General features: G+C 28.5%; 1 protein-coding gene, 1 long non-coding RNA gene and 1 pseudogene across 7 annotated transcripts; 2 read left to right on the top strand and 1 right to left on the bottom strand.

Moving 5' to 3' along the window:
* Window positions 1–1,978: 1,978 nt before the first annotated feature.
* On the top strand, window positions 1,979–3,128 carry LOC132947662 (uncharacterized). The gene is made up of 4 exons (XM_061017933.1): window positions 1,979–2,173; window positions 2,301–2,375; window positions 2,468–2,571; window positions 2,714–3,128. The coding sequence occupies exons 1-4, from the start codon at window positions 1,979–1,981 to the stop codon at window positions 3,126–3,128; spliced, it is 789 nt and encodes a 262-aa protein (XP_060873916.1).
* A 2,653-nt stretch (window positions 3,129–5,781) lies between these two features.
* LOC132946949 (uncharacterized) lies at window positions 5,782–10,522 on the bottom strand (annotated as a pseudogene).
* Window positions 10,523–10,691: 169 nt separating this feature from the next.
* On the top strand, window positions 10,692–17,360 carry LOC132946759 (uncharacterized). Of its 6 annotated transcripts, XR_009664765.1 has the most exons (10): window positions 10,728–10,742; window positions 10,820–10,911; window positions 11,038–11,241; window positions 11,305–11,432; window positions 11,529–11,897; window positions 11,961–12,118; window positions 13,064–13,240; window positions 13,438–13,752; window positions 13,833–13,992; window positions 16,936–17,359. It is a non-coding gene; the product is annotated as an uncharacterized LOC132946759 (long non-coding RNA). The 6 variants fall into 6 exon arrangements; XR_009664763.1 differs by having other exon boundaries at window positions 10,692–10,911; window positions 16,936–17,358; XR_009664764.1 differs by having other exon boundaries at window positions 10,692–10,915; window positions 16,936–17,358.
* Window positions 17,361–17,808: the final 448 nt, after the last annotated feature.

Below are 17,808 nucleotides of genomic sequence, written 5' to 3'. Positions count from 1 at the left end.
CAAAATAATACCCTAGTGTCAATACTAAAAACATTTTTACCGAACTCAGACACGAAAGTATTTAAACGACTACTTAAATTTTTTTTTTCTTTAGGCATTTTAACTTTTGTCTGACAAATATTAAAATCAGAATATTACGTGGCACATAAGCGGTAATCGAGCACGGTAAGCGAACAATACGAACTACGAACACAGTGAACACACTAATTTATTAAAGTAACAGACCACCGTTATCGAATATGTTTTCGACACACGATCAAACACATACTAACACACACCACAAATATACAATATGCCAATATCATTGCCCATTGGTATATGGGTATTTTGTTTAATTTTATCTAACGAGCGACTTCAATATAAATTATAATCTGTGCAGTCATTACGGTAAGAGTAACAGCCAATTCTTATTTCTTAGTAAAAACACTATAAACGTCGCCGACGGTAATAGTGACAGCTATTGGAAAAATAAATATTTTATTCTTGAAAACATTTTAAACAATATTCAATTATCAAAAACTTGTTTGTTGTTGATTTCTTATACATTTTTGCCATAAAATGCATTTATATACTCAAAATCTTTAAATATGCATAATCATATAAATTTGGTAAAATATGCAAAAATATGCAACATCAACTTTTGTATTTCAACTGTATGGTTCATGAAACGAATTTGTATCGAATCAGATTTTAAATATGCAGCTTCCTGAGAAAGATGCAAATGCATAAAGTTCCGAGCCCTGGTTATAATACATATAACTTAAAAATAAGACTGACCGCCAAATTCAGACTTCCCTGTTGTTTTCAGTTAAAAACTAATGATTTCCGGCAATTATTTTTTGCAATATCGTTCTTAATTCGTTGTTACTTGTAATATATACATATGCCTATTTTAAAAATATTATTCGTGGGTAATTGAAACGTCAAAAATATATTATCATATACAAATACGATAATAAACAAATAATAATAATTCAACTTAACCGGCTACGGTATTAATAATATTTAATAATATCAATATAAATATAGTATACAATATTCTAGGCTGACAAATCGTCTCCACTTAAAATCATTATTCGTATACTATGATATTATCTCATTGAATTCAAATTTAACACTATCCATAACAGTCACCCACTTGTAACCTACTGTTCAGCAGAGTCACTTCCAATTTTTTTTTTTAGTTTCTGAGGGAAGCGATGAATGTATTGATTTTACAATGATGTGTGTTTTTTTTTTTGTCTGTCATCACCTTTAAGGACAGTAAAAGTGCTTGAATTTCCTTTAACAGTAACTTTTCTTATAGGAAAGTGAATCTAGTTGGTACTATGGGGGGGTCAAAAGTAAGTTTTCAAAAGTGACGTGAAAAACAAAGGAAAAACGGGAATTTTTTACGCAAAGTCCGTTTTCGAGAAAATCGATTTTGGTTTTTGGTGCAACTCTAAAACAAATGACCTTAGGTACATTAAATTTTGACTGAATCAGGCCCGGCGTTAGGGGGGGTGTGGGGGGGTGCAATACCCCCCCACCAACGAATAACCCAATTATATAGTCGGCATATATAGACATACGCTGAATAAAATTAAATAGTCGGCAATAATTTGAACTATAGAACTAGATTGCGCTAGCCGCTAGTTGGTATTACAAAAACATTTTTCGTGTACGGCTACGGCTACAATTCCCGAATCATAGGGCAACGAATGTATTTATAGCCGTAGTCGGAATATACGTACGTCGTTATCTTAGTCTTAGATATTTGATTTGATTTATTGATTATTGTTGTGATCGACGATCGTACTTCACCGCTACAATAGTACAATATATTATAATTGATAATAAATAATAAAGATTGTCGACAATTGCCTATTGCTATTCTGTACTTCTGTGTTCTGTAGTTCTGTGATGACTGTGAGAGTGTTATACCGAGTTGACTTAACACAGTTTATTTATTCGTTTGTGTTTTATTAATTTGTTCGTTATGAATTGCACAAATACGAAAAAAAGAAAACGAACGAAATTAGAATGTTTGGCATGTGGAAGTATATTTGATGATGATTATAGAAAGAAACATGAAACTAAACAACATGAGGGTAAAAGAGTTTTAGTGAAGCATGTTGGAGCCCCAGAAAATCCATTTATAGCTGCAGCTAGGCTAAAGCAAGTGACAGAATCGGTAAGTGTTAACTTTTTTCATTGTAAAAAAAAAATAATAAACTTTTTAAATATAAAAATATGCTTTGAGATTTTTTGTGTAATTGTGTTTATAACATAATAGTGACTCATTCAAATTTTTTTTAAAGGATTCGCTTCAAACTACAGAATTATACTTTGAAGAAATTATCACCGAGGATAGAAAACATATTTTAGAGCCTCTAGTAATTACTTTTATTATAATAATTTTTATACTCCCATGTTATTTAAAATTACAAGTTTAAATTATATATTCTATTATAATTGCTTACATCAGAATGAATTTCAAGTTGAAAAATCAGTTGTAAATGAGAATAATAGCAGTGAAAATAAGTATGCAGGAACACCAGAAAATCCGTTTACAGCAAACATTAAGCAAAAGCAAGTAACAGAATCGGTAAGCATTAACATTTTTATTGTTAAAAATAAAATATTGCACTCTAAACTTATTGATTGTAAAAATATGATTTGAGTGGTTTTGTATTTATAACATAATAGTGACTCATTCAAATTTTTTTTTTAGGATTTGCTTCAAACTACAGAACTACGAACTATTTCCACCGGGATGCAAAGATTTTAAAATGAATGACTATGACGGAGTGATTGCCGAATTGAAAGTTTTAGATCACCAGTGTAACGTGAAAAAATTGGATAGCTTGACAAAAATATTTAAATTATCTGAAGATTGTAAAACTTGTTTGCCAACTGCAAACAAGCTATGCAGGCTAGTACTTACAGCTCCCGTAAGTACTGCTTCAAACGAACGTGCTTTCAGTAAACTGAAAATCGTTAAAAACTATTTACGATCGACTATGGGAGCAGATCGTCTTCAACATTTAATGTTACTTTTTAGTAACAAAGATATTTTGGATTCTATAGATTTAAAAAGTTCAGTGAAATCATGGTCACTATTAAAGGAGAGAAGGATTAAAATTTAATTTATTCAACTACCCACCTATTTACAATGTTGAAGTTGTTGTATTTTTATATAATATGAATAATATGATATTATAATTTGTATTCTATTGTTTAACTTTGTTAATATCCAATAAATTATTAAGACACCAATTATTGACTCTCTTTTACACACGCGTTATATTACAACTTTTGCGTTTAGTATGTATTTCACTCTAGTATCTATTATTTTAAAAATTAGAGTAAATTGATCAATAATTTAATTTAATTAAATAAAAAAATTGATTATTTTGAACGCAAAAATTTGCTATGTTATTTGCGTGTAAGACAGTCGACCAAGACAACACTTGTGGTTCATGTTTATGAATGTAGTCGGCAAATTCGTATATTTATACCCCCCCATCAATATTTGCTAGCGCCGGCCCTGGACTGAATGATTATATTAGCATTTTCTATACACCATAACATTTTCCAAATATTTTGACTTATTTTGAGCTGTTTACGGACATTTTCAGTTTCCATTTTATTTTAGTTTTTTTTTCTATAAATATCAATAAAATGTTATTTTTTGGTTAAAAAAGCTTGAAAATTTAATAGAAGGCTCCTAAGTTATTGTTTCAAAGGCAGATAAAAAAAATTAAAAATCCTTAGTCACGGTTTTTATTTATAAGCATTTTAAGTTCAAATATTGACAAAATATGGAAAAATCACGAAAATTATCAAATTATTTTGAGTTGAGAATTCATAAAAATTTTTCTTTTTCAATCTAAGATTCGAAAATGTAATACAAGATTATCTATAAGCTTACCTATATCAAAAAAAAAAATGTCTACAAGAAAGTCAAATTAAATTTTTATGAACGTTTGAAATACATATTTTTGCAACGTTTGATATTCACTCGATTTCTCATGTAACGATTTTCTTATTTTGTTGTAATTAAAAAACGTATGACTGTAGATACTTGAAAATTTCACTAAATGTTTATATTGGCATTTTCTATACACAATACAATTTTGAAAATATTTTGACTCTTTTTGAACTGTTTACGGACATTGTCAGTTTTCAATTTTTTTAGTTTTTTTTTCTATAAATATCAATAAAATTTTTTCTGTTGGGTAAAAAAGCGTGAAAATTTAATATAAGGCTCCTGATATATCGTTATAATAGCAGTTGAAAATTATGAAAAATACATAGGCATCATTTTTTTTATAAGCATTTAAAGTTCAAATTTTGACAACATTTATCAAATTTATAATTTATTAATTATTTCGTAGTTAAAAATGTATAAAATGTTTAACTTTTATGGCTAATGATTGAAAATTTAAAACAAGGCTCCACGTAAATAGGTTATATATAAATTACTTTATTCACAATAATATCATCAAATATACTTGGTAATATCATAGGCTGACTGACCGTTTTCGCTCAGAATCGTTTTTCTTATACAATGATATTATATCATTGAATTCAAATTTAACTCAATCCATCACAGTGACCCACTTGTAACCTACTGTACAGCAGAGCGACATCCACTTATCCACCTTTTTTTTATAATTATTATTTTATTTACGTATTACGTTAATTTGTTACCACATCCCTTAAATCACTAACTATTGAAACATGAATTCACTGTGTCCCAGTTGTGGAAAAAATCGTGATTTTATAAACAATACCGACTGGATTCGACATAAGGAATCTTGTAAAAAAAAAAAGTCTGTTAAAAGAAGTGCTTCAAGTTCCATTTCAAACTTTTTTAAACCTACAGAACGTGATGGAAAGCAGTATTTATATAATTTATAAAAGTTATTTTTATTGTAGTAACCGTAACATGAATTTTTAGAAAGGCTAATTTGATATAGAATTATAATAGGGGGTGTGCAAAATAAAAAGGTGGGTCGTGTGTGCTGCAACTAACATTTTTCTTGCCTCACTGTCGAAAAAGTTTGCGCGGCCACTGGTTGCGGCCACAACGACCACCATCGACACAAACACCTGGCAGCCGCACACCGTCACTGACAAGGCCACCACCTCCAGCATCAACCGCCACCCCCGTGACACCTGCCCCCGTAACACCTGTGGAGCCGGCACCGGTAGATATAATGGTACAAAATTAATGAACATTAAACAGCCAATGGCCCTCGGCTCTTCGCATGTGAAGCATATTATTCCTAATGAAAAAAATGTATACAACAGAAAAGTCATTTTCTATTTTACAATAACTATTTTCTTTTTATTATACATAATTAATTCTATTTGTTATTTTCAACAGGTATTTAGGTATTTCTGTATGTATTCGTATTCCATGCATTGACTTAGTTTCATCTTTTAAAACCTGAAACAAATAATATAAAAATTACTTTTTTTAATTAACACCTATTGTAAATTGTTGCATTAAATGTATAAAGTTCAAAATATATAAGAATTAAATGTATAAGTATATTGATGTGACAGAATATTTAATATATTAAATACTATAATATTACAAACTTTTCAATTGGTTAATAATTTTCTTTTGGTATGGAAAACAAGAGTTTTTAGTAAAAAAAAATGGAAGTTCCCATACCAAAAAAAAATAAATATATTTTAAATGTCATCTAAAAAATTATGACTATAATTAATTTAAATATTTGGAAAAGCATAGGTTTCTATAAGATTATAAATTATAATTAATAACAGACCCATAAACAGAATAGATAAGGAAGGGTTCAATCCTTCGAAATATTTCAAAAACATTTTTTTTTTTTCTTAACAAGGCTATTTATGGTTAATTTGTAATTCACTTTAGTTATAAACACACACCTCCCTCTTAGAATTATTTTCTGTATACATGCTTGGTTTATAATTTATATCAATAATAGTTAGGTATATACTTCGGTAATACTACTACCATACTCATTCCCTTGAATTCTGTCGTGGAAATGGAAATAAATACTTCAAAAATTGCACCACAACCACCTAAAAATATTTTAAATAAGCTTATATAACTTAAATTTTAAATGTAAAATATTATTATAAAATAAATTGATTCCTTATAGGTAATTATGTAATTATTGAGGGACAGATATTAAATAGTAAAATAGGTTTGCTTAGATTTAAAAAAAATACAAATGATTGAAACTGATAATACATCTTCTTTAAATCTTACATATCAGTAATCATATTAATACATACTAATACCTATAAATATTCTAATATCAAAACATTTTTTGTTACCAAAAATGTGTATCACATGATATACTATAGGAAGGTAATTATAAAAAAAAAAATTATATTAATAACATAAGCACCTAAACTATAATAAGAGAACATGAATGAAATCCTAGTTTGGATATAAAATAGAAATAAAAAGATGCTATTTTAGACAATCTATATGGCATCAAGTACAAAAAGTTGGACTAGTGCCAATTATACACACAATGATGTAGTAATAAAAATTGTTCAAAGAATATGTGCCTTAGCACTAGTGCCTATCGAAGAGATTGATGAGTGTTGGTCAATTATTTATGCTGAAGCACCAGTTAATGAAAGTAATTAAAAACAATTTAATAATAATTTGATTAGTATATCCAATATTTACTCTTTTTTTAGACGTTATTTTTTTTCAATTTTCCAAGTCTGGTTCAGGTCGACTGCGTATAATATTTACAGTTGTATAGCCAAAAATGTCTGCCAATTGAATAATGTTCTGACCACATGTACTGTTTGCTCCATTTTGTATAATAACATAATTTTTGTTTAGTGAAACAAAATCATGTAACATTCTATACGCGGCACACGGATTAGAAGAAATACCACTTAATGCATATATATTGATTTCTTTACTTACCTGAAACATAATAATATAATTATTAATCAAGAATCATGATAGGACATACGTATCATAATGTATCCAAAAATGTATTTAGAATATTGTTGTATTTCATACATATTCGAATATAGGATGATTCACCAAGCATGCTCATCCCTATTTTTATTATTTATAATGAATTAATTATTAAAATCTCATTTTTAAAATTTTAAAAAGGCGATATTTTTAAATTGTTGAGATTTTTTGTAGTACGCTTAAGGAGTATCTTGCAGCGAATCAAACTTCTGTTTTACAAATGAGGACCATCATTTTTACTGTAAATTATTTAGTTAATATAAATATACTTTTGGTTTTCATAATTCTGTTTCTTTGTAATTAATAATTATTATTTATTATTTTGCCGTTTCTAATATTTCAATAATTTCATTGTTTATTTTTAAACGAATGATTCCCCTCATCAGGCTTTGCATTAATATTATACAGAGCTCACCGTATTTTTTTACTTAAACTATACATATTATATTACAATTTTTAGAATTTTTAAATGCACTTTAAGATTTTTGAATACTTAAGATTTTTTATTCCATTTAAGGAGGATGTTGTTACAATACAAATTTCTGTATTTCAAATAGGAATCTTCTTTTTTTAATTTTTATTCAGCATATATTTTTTATTGAGAATTTTGATGCACCTAGATAAAAATTTGAACTAGTAGTTTTTGAGTTATATAATTTTGTATACTAAGGTTTATATGTATATGGAAATTGGCTAAGTAGATTTGGAGGCTTAGATGATTTGAAAATGTTAGTAATTAGTACTAATTACCATTGATCTATTGAGATAAATAATTTGTAAAAATTATTAAGTAGGTTTAGTGAATAGGTACTACATCTAATATTAGGTACTTATAACTTTTTATTGTAAAACCATATTTAAGGACTATTATCCTTAGTATAAACATTTTAATAATTCAGCAACTACTTAATAGAATTTCGATTTAGATACATCTACATTTACAAAAACATCATCTGCTAAAAATTCTAAAAATCAAAATTTGAACAAAGGTATTTTTAAAGGAAAAAAGGCGGTGAGCATTTTTTCATCAAAATGTCAAATAAATTTTGTTTTTCATTACCAAACTCCCTAAAAAAACTGATCGATGGACCATGATGGGCCTTTGGTGTGCCAGACCAATACAGATAATAGTCCTTAAAAATGGTTTTACACGAATATAAAATATATTATGTAATATCTAGTATTTATTATAATTTATAGATAGGTACTTGACCATTTTAATAAATTATAAATATTGATAAAATTACTAACATTTTTAAATTTCTATAGCCACCATATCTTCCAAACACATTATCTATAATATATAAAGTTAAATAAATCAAAAACTACCTACATGTTCAAATTTTGATTTTATACGTCAACATTTTCAAAAAAATTATCAGCTAAATAATTTTGTTTACTAATTACAACAACTCATTACTGGGGGGTTATCATTTGAAAAACAGAAGTTTGTGTCAGTACAGGACACTCCTTAAGTAGTACTATACATCCCAATAATTATAAAATACCTAAGTTTATTTAAAAATTCCAAAAATAAGAAATTGAATAAATTCATTTTTAAAGGTAAAATGGGGATGAGCATGTTTTGTGAATTACCTTAAATAATATGACGATTTTCGTTATGTTTATTTTTGTAACATTACAAGTCAATCAAAATAAACATATTTTATAATATGTTAATATGTTATGTTATAGTATTATACTACTAACTTTTCTTAGAAGTCTAGAATCGAACATGCCAGTTGTACACAAAGTACCCATAGCACCGTCAGCTATAACTCAATCTCCAGGGCAGATATTTTTAACGCACGATCCTACTGCCAATACGTTCCCAATTCCTTCATAGCCTCCAGTAGCAGGCAACGGCGGTTTCACGGGATACACACCTTGAACAGTGTTAATCTCGGCAGAATTGATGGGCGCAACAATCATTTTCACCAAGACCTTAGGAATAAACAAGTAAATATATTATTAAATTGTTTGTGTAAAGACTGTCAGTAGCATCATAGCCCATAGGTACCTGTTCGTCGTCAAGTTTGTCGGGTAGCGTTTGCTCTACGAGACTTACGATTTTTATGGGATCGCCATACTCTTCGTACACAATTTTGGAACAATGTAGTAACGATGATGGTGTTTGGCGACGAGAGATCGCAAAACTGTAGTTTGGCCGACCGAACTGCTCAATCAAAATATTCTGTGGAACATGGCAAATGCCTGACGAGACTATAAATATTATAATAGGTAGGTTACCTATTACCTATGTGGATCGTCGACAGCCGGGATCGAATTTCGAGTACTTACTTTTCGCCTTCTAATTGTACAATGAAACCGCAAATAAATGAAATAAATGAATTCCAGGGAACTCGGCAGCCGGCAGTCGGCGACCACAGACTTTGATTGACAGTACTGGAAACGAACAATAGTGCACTGTCGGACATTTCACTTTTACAATATGACTTGAATTAACAAGTCCATCTGGTGTATTACCTAATAATCCACAATTTTTTAACCACAGCCCAGTTGGTATTACATTTACATTTTGGTCTTATTCTAGAACCTTAATACCGCCAACTTCATTGGTATTATCCCATTATACAGCATGCACAACAGTAATATTATTATTATTTTCCAATAATTTAAATAATGACTTTGGGAACTTATTTCTTTTACAAGCCGCTAGCACTTTTCCAAAATTACTAGCTGTCAATCTATGTTGCCTATCATGAAACCATAAATGATTTTTTTGCTGTCCTGTAGTGTCTTTAACCAACTGTAATATAGTACTATCATCAATATGGAGTTTAGTGTATAACAATTTTTTAAGAGAAATAAAATCTTTAATTTTAACTAAACGTCTAAATTCTGGATCAAGAACAATATTACCAATGGTTTCAACTAATTCCACATTATTTTCAAATGATTCTGGTTCAGGTTGTAACAACCAAAAAAAACCATCAGGTTCTGCTAAATTGAATAATGCATTTTTAAAATTATTTATATCTATTTCTGAAACAATGGCGTTTGGAAAATCAATACTACCATATATTTGATTAATGGTTTTAATTTCTGTAGACAAATTATTTTTTCTAACACTCCATGAACAAGCTTTGTCTGTTGAACTTAGATTATAATGAGTGTATAAAGCTATGTGATGGCAAATAGCTGTGCCTCGGGGGCAAGAGCATTTAGAATTTGTAATACAATCGTCATTCATTAAAATTTCAACTTTTATTTGTAAACTTTACTACGCATACTAGGTTTAACTTACCCTACAATTATACCTAGATTAGGATCCATTTGAAATTTAAGTACATGGTTATCCTCATAAGCTATTTCACCTCTTTTAAGTTGCTTGATATTATTTTTTAAATGGTCTGAAATTAATGTAATTGATGATAAATGATTTCCAGCCATTACCATTTGCAAATAGAACTTAAAATAATAATAATAGTTTCTTCTTTCAATTTTAAATTTGAATTAAAAAAATTAAAACGAATATTATGAAGGTATTTAGCAGAGACTATAATATTACATTATTTTGTTTGGATCCAAATCAAAATTTTGATAAGGATTGATAACATTTGTGACGTCCCACTAATCAAGCGTATACAGACTGTCCGCCAACCGTGGAAGTTAACGTTATCGGGTGAACATAGGTCTAACGTCATATCAGTGCGCCCGCGCCAGCTCGTTTCCATGTTTTTCGGAGGTTCGGACTTCAGATCATACAGTAATAATATTATGATCATAAATCGTAAAGAAAACCCTGAAAAATTTAATAATTATTAATTTCCGCCTTTTCGCATGTTATAATATTGTTGTATTTTACAGTGGGTTTTGCGAAACGTTTTTCCAAGTTTCCCACCCGCGACCAGCTGACCGTCGAGCCAAGCGCCAACTCACGTCTCACGCACCGTCACGAAGTAGGTACCTACGACCGTTTTTTTATACGAACGACGACTGTTTCGCAGCTCGAACTTTACGCTACTCTCGACCTCGGCTTTTGTTGATTTTCGTCTCTACAATCGCCGGTTGTTTGTCCGTACCAGTGTTTGCTGTTTTCACCGACCCAACGTATTTTGTTGTCACTGCTTAAAACTTTGACCATACTAGGACATAATATCGTCGACCCTGTTCGTGCTGTATAGCTTTTCAAAATGCGCTCATTCGCAGTCATCATAATGGTGGTGATACCTATTTGATTTGTCTTGATATAACCATAGAATAGATGAATAGAAAAAATAGATTCTTTGGTACGTATAAGAACGGAATAATTAAAGGATTATATTATTATTTCTTATTCTGTGGCATTTAAGTTATTGAGGTTCAGTTTGGATATCCGAAATGGTCGGGCGTACATTATAATACCGACCATGGTCGGACACAGCCTTTAAAATACCTCACTTAACGAAAGGTTCATTGCTCAGATTGGACAAATAGGTTGGTAAGTAGTCTATTAACCACTGTATTTGATACAATATTATAACTTGAGAAATTATTTACAAACCAAATTCCATTACAAATGTATAATAATTTTCAGCCCAAAAGTTGTTGGAAAAAGAATTGTAGAAAACCAAGAAATCGACTTGACACTTCTTTACAGATAACGACAATGAAGAACAAGATGTTAAAGAGACAATTTTAAAAAGCAATCTAAAACATACAATCAAAAGCCATTAAGAATTTATGACTTAACAATAAGTTGTGTGGTAAATATATTAATTTTATATTTTAATATATAGGTAATGGATAGACATTATCAATCTGCTCTTGAAGAAACTGCAACAGACGCTGGAGAGTTATCAAAACAAGAAATATTGAAAAAATCATATAACCGTAGTGTAAATTATACATCTTCAGATTCTAAAGATAAGCAGAAACGTTATCGTTTGAGGAGGATTAGTAACTAGTAAGTAATGATTGTTTAGTAAACATTTTGAAGTTAAATTATCATATTATACTTCTTTTATAGGTAACAAAAGTGATAAATGGAACCAACAAAATTAACCATATTATTATAAAAAAAACAAGAAAAAGTGGTATCTAACTGTGATCCAGTAAAATACCATCTATTAGAAATAAAGATGAACCTTCAATTCCTAATGTCAGACTTCAAGATATACCAATTAGGTGAGTTTTTTTAACAGTCTTCGAGTGAGTGAAAGGGACCTCGTGGATTTTTAAAATTGTACTAGTATGAAATAGTTAGTTTTCTGTAACTGAATCGATTACCTACATTAATATTGATAATATAGTTACATTTTCATAAACTTTTAATATTATATTTTGTTGTCTATGTATGGTTTTTTTGAACAAGTTATGAGCGTTTTAACATTATATAATTTTGTCAATTTTATAATACCTACTCATAACTTGTTTACAAAATTAAAGTATCAAAAAACCTAATATGGGGTACTGGGGTCTTAAATAATATTCTTACCTTTAATTTTAATAACTGGTAAATTCACTATAATATTTAAAATAACTGAGTATACATGTTGTCTTTATAAATCTCTTAGTCCTAATGCCATAAAATTGTTTATTTGTATCAGTTGACTTGATTTATGTCCAAATGCATTTTCATTACATGTGCATATAGACATTAGTATTATTTTTATCACTAAGAATTTTGTGAATCTAAAATCCGGTGCTAATACTCAAATAATTAAAAGTATTTGGAGAACTCTCGGATTAAAAATAGTTAAAAGTGTAGAACCTAGTATCTTCACCCGCATGTGTTATTTTTATCTTGCACTCGTGTTAGAAAATCTAATTACTGGATTCCTACTACAGTTAACTTATAATTAAAGCAAATTAACATATGATCAAACAAGGCCCGAGTAGAATTTTTTTCCCTATATTTACATAAAAACAAGTTATAATATGAATAAATAAATTATTCATGTATTTTACTTTATAAACGTATATTAAATTTTAAAATACATTTTTTTTTTAATATTTAAATACCTGCCCACTTATCTTTGTCATTTATAAATATTATTTGTAAACATTTTCAAGAATATAGCCAAGTGATTGGTTTTTTGTACAAAATTATAACAATCTCTTATTTTTTAGAACTACTTGAGATGAAGATAATCAAAATATGTCTTTATATAAATCTACTTGGGACATGCCCACCCATATCAAGTATTGATGATGATTCTACTTAAACAACAAGATTTACGCCAGCGTAGAAGTATAACAAGTGGGATAGTTATCGTGGTTCAGGAGCTACACCTAATCCTGGAAAAGGTATAATTCAAATAATTAGGTGTTCTTATTAAAATTAACTATAAATAAATTACCTTTTTAATATTTTAATTTGACACCATTATTAATTATTATTATTATTATGCATTAGTTATTTGTTGTAATATTGTTTAGCGATTATTGTGAATAAGTATGACAATTATATTATATTAAGACCAGTAAATTGTATTTTATTACAGAAAATGTTCTATTGTGGGCTTGTGAAACTGATAGAGATGAATGGGACGAAGCCCAAAACTGATTAGATAGGCGGTGGTATAATTCAGATGAAGGAGTTGATGAAACTAAAAATCCATTTAGTGATATCAGCGAAACATATGCCAACAAATAAAACAGTTGATGGAATTAAATTTGTTGTTGTTACTAGTTATTATAAAATGAAAATTTATAATCTTCAAATTGGTGTGAATGCATTGCAAATTTATCCAGACAAGCAAATACTAATCAAGGAAGTGGTATAGCTGGTCGTATAGAAGTCCCAGGCAATATTTCCGGTATAAAAACTTTTTTGTAAGAATTTAATAATTGAATAAGCTTTTTAGTTGTACATATATATTTTTATTTAAATTTTAAGATTCTACACAAAAAAGAAATACATAGACGATTTACCAATCAGTATAGTTCCTGAAATCCTAAGAACCAATCTAAAGCTAACACCGTGTTATTACTGAAATCATTGGGAATCCAATACTTACTCCAGTTTCATTTAATGGACCCTCCAGCCACCTCCACAAGTAATATAGTTTTACAACAGTAACAGTGTTACCAGATAGATTGGCAAGGCTACGGCGCCAATTTTCAGTAGGTGTACCCCAAACTAATTGCAACTCACAGTGTTTAAACTTTGGGCCACAACACGCGCCTCACCTAGTTGTTTATCATACAGTACTCCCTCGTTAACATGAACACGACGGGACCACAAAATAACCTGTTCGTGTTAAAAAAATTTGTGTAAACTGATAGGCTTAACACGAATTTGTTCGTGTTATCAGAGAAGGTTAAATCTAATACGTTATTTTACACTCAAATACATTTTTTTTATTAAGTAATCTTCAAAATAAAAATTTACATTTCTTTGGTACATACTACATATAAACAAATATTTGTCAACTGACCAACTGATTGATAGAGCAATTATTAGTTTAAACGAGAGCGATTATCGCCGAACTAGATTGCACACATACAAATGTACACATGTATACATATGTATGTACCTACAATAGAGAATATGTACATACATAGTAGGGATAAGATAAGATATCGATAAAACTGTGTTATAAAGATTAAATTACTAACGACTAGTATACGAGTAATAAAACGAAATTAGATACATATGTACAGATTGACATTTTTCTGTTCGTGTTAATCAACAAAACGACAATATGGTACCTAAAATTTGTTCGAGTTTCGTGTTAACCGAAATAATTTGTATAAACCGAGGAAATAAAAAAACCCCTATCTTATAGTATAGAGCCTTTCTCTGGACTGAAAAACCGGTTCGCGTTATACAATAATTTGTGTTAACCGAGTTCGTGTTAACGAGGGAGTACTGTAAATGTATAAAATAAATGACCTTGGCTGACAATGACAGTATTAACAAATTAATGTGATATGGAAACTATGTAATATCTGAATATACTAATTTATTAAGATGGATATTTACTAGTTAATACTCTATTTCAAATAAGGAAAAACACCCACTTTTACGTAGCAAAACTGTTTTTGCCCGTGGTTTTCATGGTGTTTTTTATTTGAAATAGAGTATACTTCAATATTTGTTTTTAGGACTTCTACTCCATTTATAACATTTGATACCTCAATAATTTCCTATAGATAAAAATATAAGAATGATAGATATTTTTAAATTAAATACAAAAAAAATTAGATATAACATTGAATGTAAATACTTCTTAATCCTCCAACCCTTTTGTGGCATCAACCAACATTTCCCTATCAACAATAGCAGTCAATTAACAAAATATAAATATTTAAATTTGAAATGTAGTTGTGATTTAGGTTAAATTTTAATAAAATTAGCATCTAATAGGTATAATTATACGTTTACTTCATCAAACCCTGTACCAATTCCTTCAGATGTTTCAGTCCCGATGATTTAAAGAATGAGACTCTGGCGGTCATTTGATTCAGGAGGTAAATTGCTGCTAGAATGCATTTTTCATTACGCCAGCACTGAAAAATAAAAATAGTAATCGATTATTCTTTTAAGTTAACAACATTTTAGAAATACTACATATTTTTTACTTTTAAAATATATGTTAATTTATTATATAAAAAAAATAGTACTATTTATAAACTATGCTTTTTTAACTAGAGTAATAGAGTATTAACATTCATTTAGTGAAGAATCTTGTAAAATAGTCTTCAAAGTACCATTTTAACTTAAAAATAACAACATAATCTGTCATATTATCATTACACTTTATAACTAATTACATTGTTATTTGAGTACAAAATGGGCAATGGGCATATATTGATACCCAATGATACACAAATATACATTATCAATAACTAAGGTATCAATAGTAGGTAACCTACTATTAAGTATACTTACTTATTACTTACAATAAATGAATACCACTTTATTTGTACATTACATTTGATAGATATATTATTAATTAGTATTTATATGCATTCAAATTTCAAATAAAAATTTACCTTTTTCCATTGATCTGATGTTTTAGCTGGTCCAATTTCATTTAGACATGATGTCAATTCTGACCACTCCAACTCATTTCGACGTTTTCCATTATGTGGATCCTGAAATTTTCCGGCAGCAAATTGCCTGTGCTCATCCATATATTGAATAAGCACAGATAATTGGTCGGATACTCGTTTTTTTTCTTTTCCACACTAATATAAATACATTAGCCATTAAAAGGTGGCCAAGTACCTAATGATTCCACTTGTTATTAAAGTAATTTATTTTACTATTAGACATTATTCATACAACATTAAATGGTTGAATTAATTAAACTAAAAAAAATTTCTAAATTGTAAAATCAATAAGTTCATTACTCCGCTTAGAATCTAAAAAGTTAACATATAACAATTAGTAGGTACTATTGATTAAAAAAATAAAATCATATTTCATATTTCAACACTGAACTATTAATATCCAAAATATTATTGTCTATATCTTTAACTTACCTTTGAGAAGCCATTGTATTGTATATTTTATGTTTTAAAAAATTAAAACTAAAAATACAGAATGGTGAACACTAAAAATATAAAAATTAACTCGAACAAAAAGAAGTAATATAATTAGGTATGCTAAATGTTTAGAATTTGTAAGACGATTAATAATTTTCAAAAATTATTATCAATATATCATATGATTTATTGATATTATGGTAAAATAACGTTGGCTCTACTATATATTTTACAATATTATCGTTGTCACATTAAGTCATTCGATATTTTAGACACTTTCATACTTTTGGCCGTTTGAAATTAAGTCATCTAAATTATCAAAGTAGAGAATCATTAAAATAACAAGATGCCAAAATTCAATTGACTAAATATGTTTCACATTTAGTCACAAAATAGAGATTGCCCTGCAGGTGTACCATTATCGCTCCACCGCCGCCATGCCTATCTAACTGGCAACGACTTTAATAAATTATTATGATTTTTACTAAGTCAACATTATGTTTTAGGACAACATTTCAAATTCTTTATATCAGTTGTGGGTACTGGGAGCACTGGACAATACAGGAAAATCAAGAATCAAGGATCAGAAACTTTCACAAAACCAAAAAAATTAATATAAATAATATGATAGGCAAAAACAAATGAAAACTTAACAATATTAGCCATACTACAAAATTTTTAAAATTTAGTTTGTATTCAATTTAGTTATACTATAGGCAATAAAAATAACTTATTATTATGTACAATGATATAATAGTCAAAAATGTATATATTCCATGGTTAAATACATGTCATTTATGTTTCTAATTTAATTACTTTGCAATGTATTAATATCTAAATTATACCACACTTCATACCATTTATTAAACTGCATTATGAATTACTATGAACAATTGTAATAAACCCCTGTGGACGTTAATAACTATAGTAATTACAACCATGTGTAAAACAAAATGTGTAGTTAATAATTTAATATTAATTAACATTTAACATACCATAGGTATAATATTATCATAATCCGAACTATCCATGGACCACGGACTATGATTAAATATATATAGGTTGCACAACAACTACAGCAGTAACTGCAAAGATGGTATACAAAATTACTATTGGCTATTGCAATAATTAATGTGTAGCACTCCAAGTAGTTATTTCATATAATATTATAAATGTTTTATCTAAACAATTGTATCAATAATGATAATCAATTTTAATTTTATAATATTATTAATATAAACAGGTAAATAGTATGCCCTTTCAAATACATTTAAAACATTTATAAGTATTTATTAGATCTTTATATGCCATCTAATAAATAATATGGGAAAAAGTACAATATAATATTGGATATAGAACATAACTAATAATAAGTAATA

The sequence above is a fragment of the Metopolophium dirhodum genome, chromosome 6 (assembly GCF_019925205.1).
Source record: "Metopolophium dirhodum isolate CAU chromosome 6, ASM1992520v1, whole genome shotgun sequence".
NCBI lineage: Eukaryota > Metazoa > Arthropoda > Insecta > Hemiptera > Aphididae > Metopolophium > Metopolophium dirhodum.
The sequence above is the reverse complement of the archived record's forward strand: the minus strand, read 5'-3'. Positions and strand labels throughout refer to the sequence as shown.

Coding starts and splice junctions, on each gene's coding strand:
- LOC132947662 (XM_061017933.1), top strand. CDS start 1,979: ATGAATTGCACAAATACGAAAAAAAGAAAACGAACGAAATTAGAATGT. Junction 2,174..2,300: donor TAAAGCAAGTGACAGAATCG/GTAAGTGTTAAC, acceptor TTTTTTTTAAAG/GATTCGCTTCAAACTACAGA. Junction 2,572..2,713: donor ACAGCAAACATTAAGCAAAA/GCAAGTAACAGA, acceptor TTTTTTTTTTAG/GATTTGCTTCAAACTACAGA.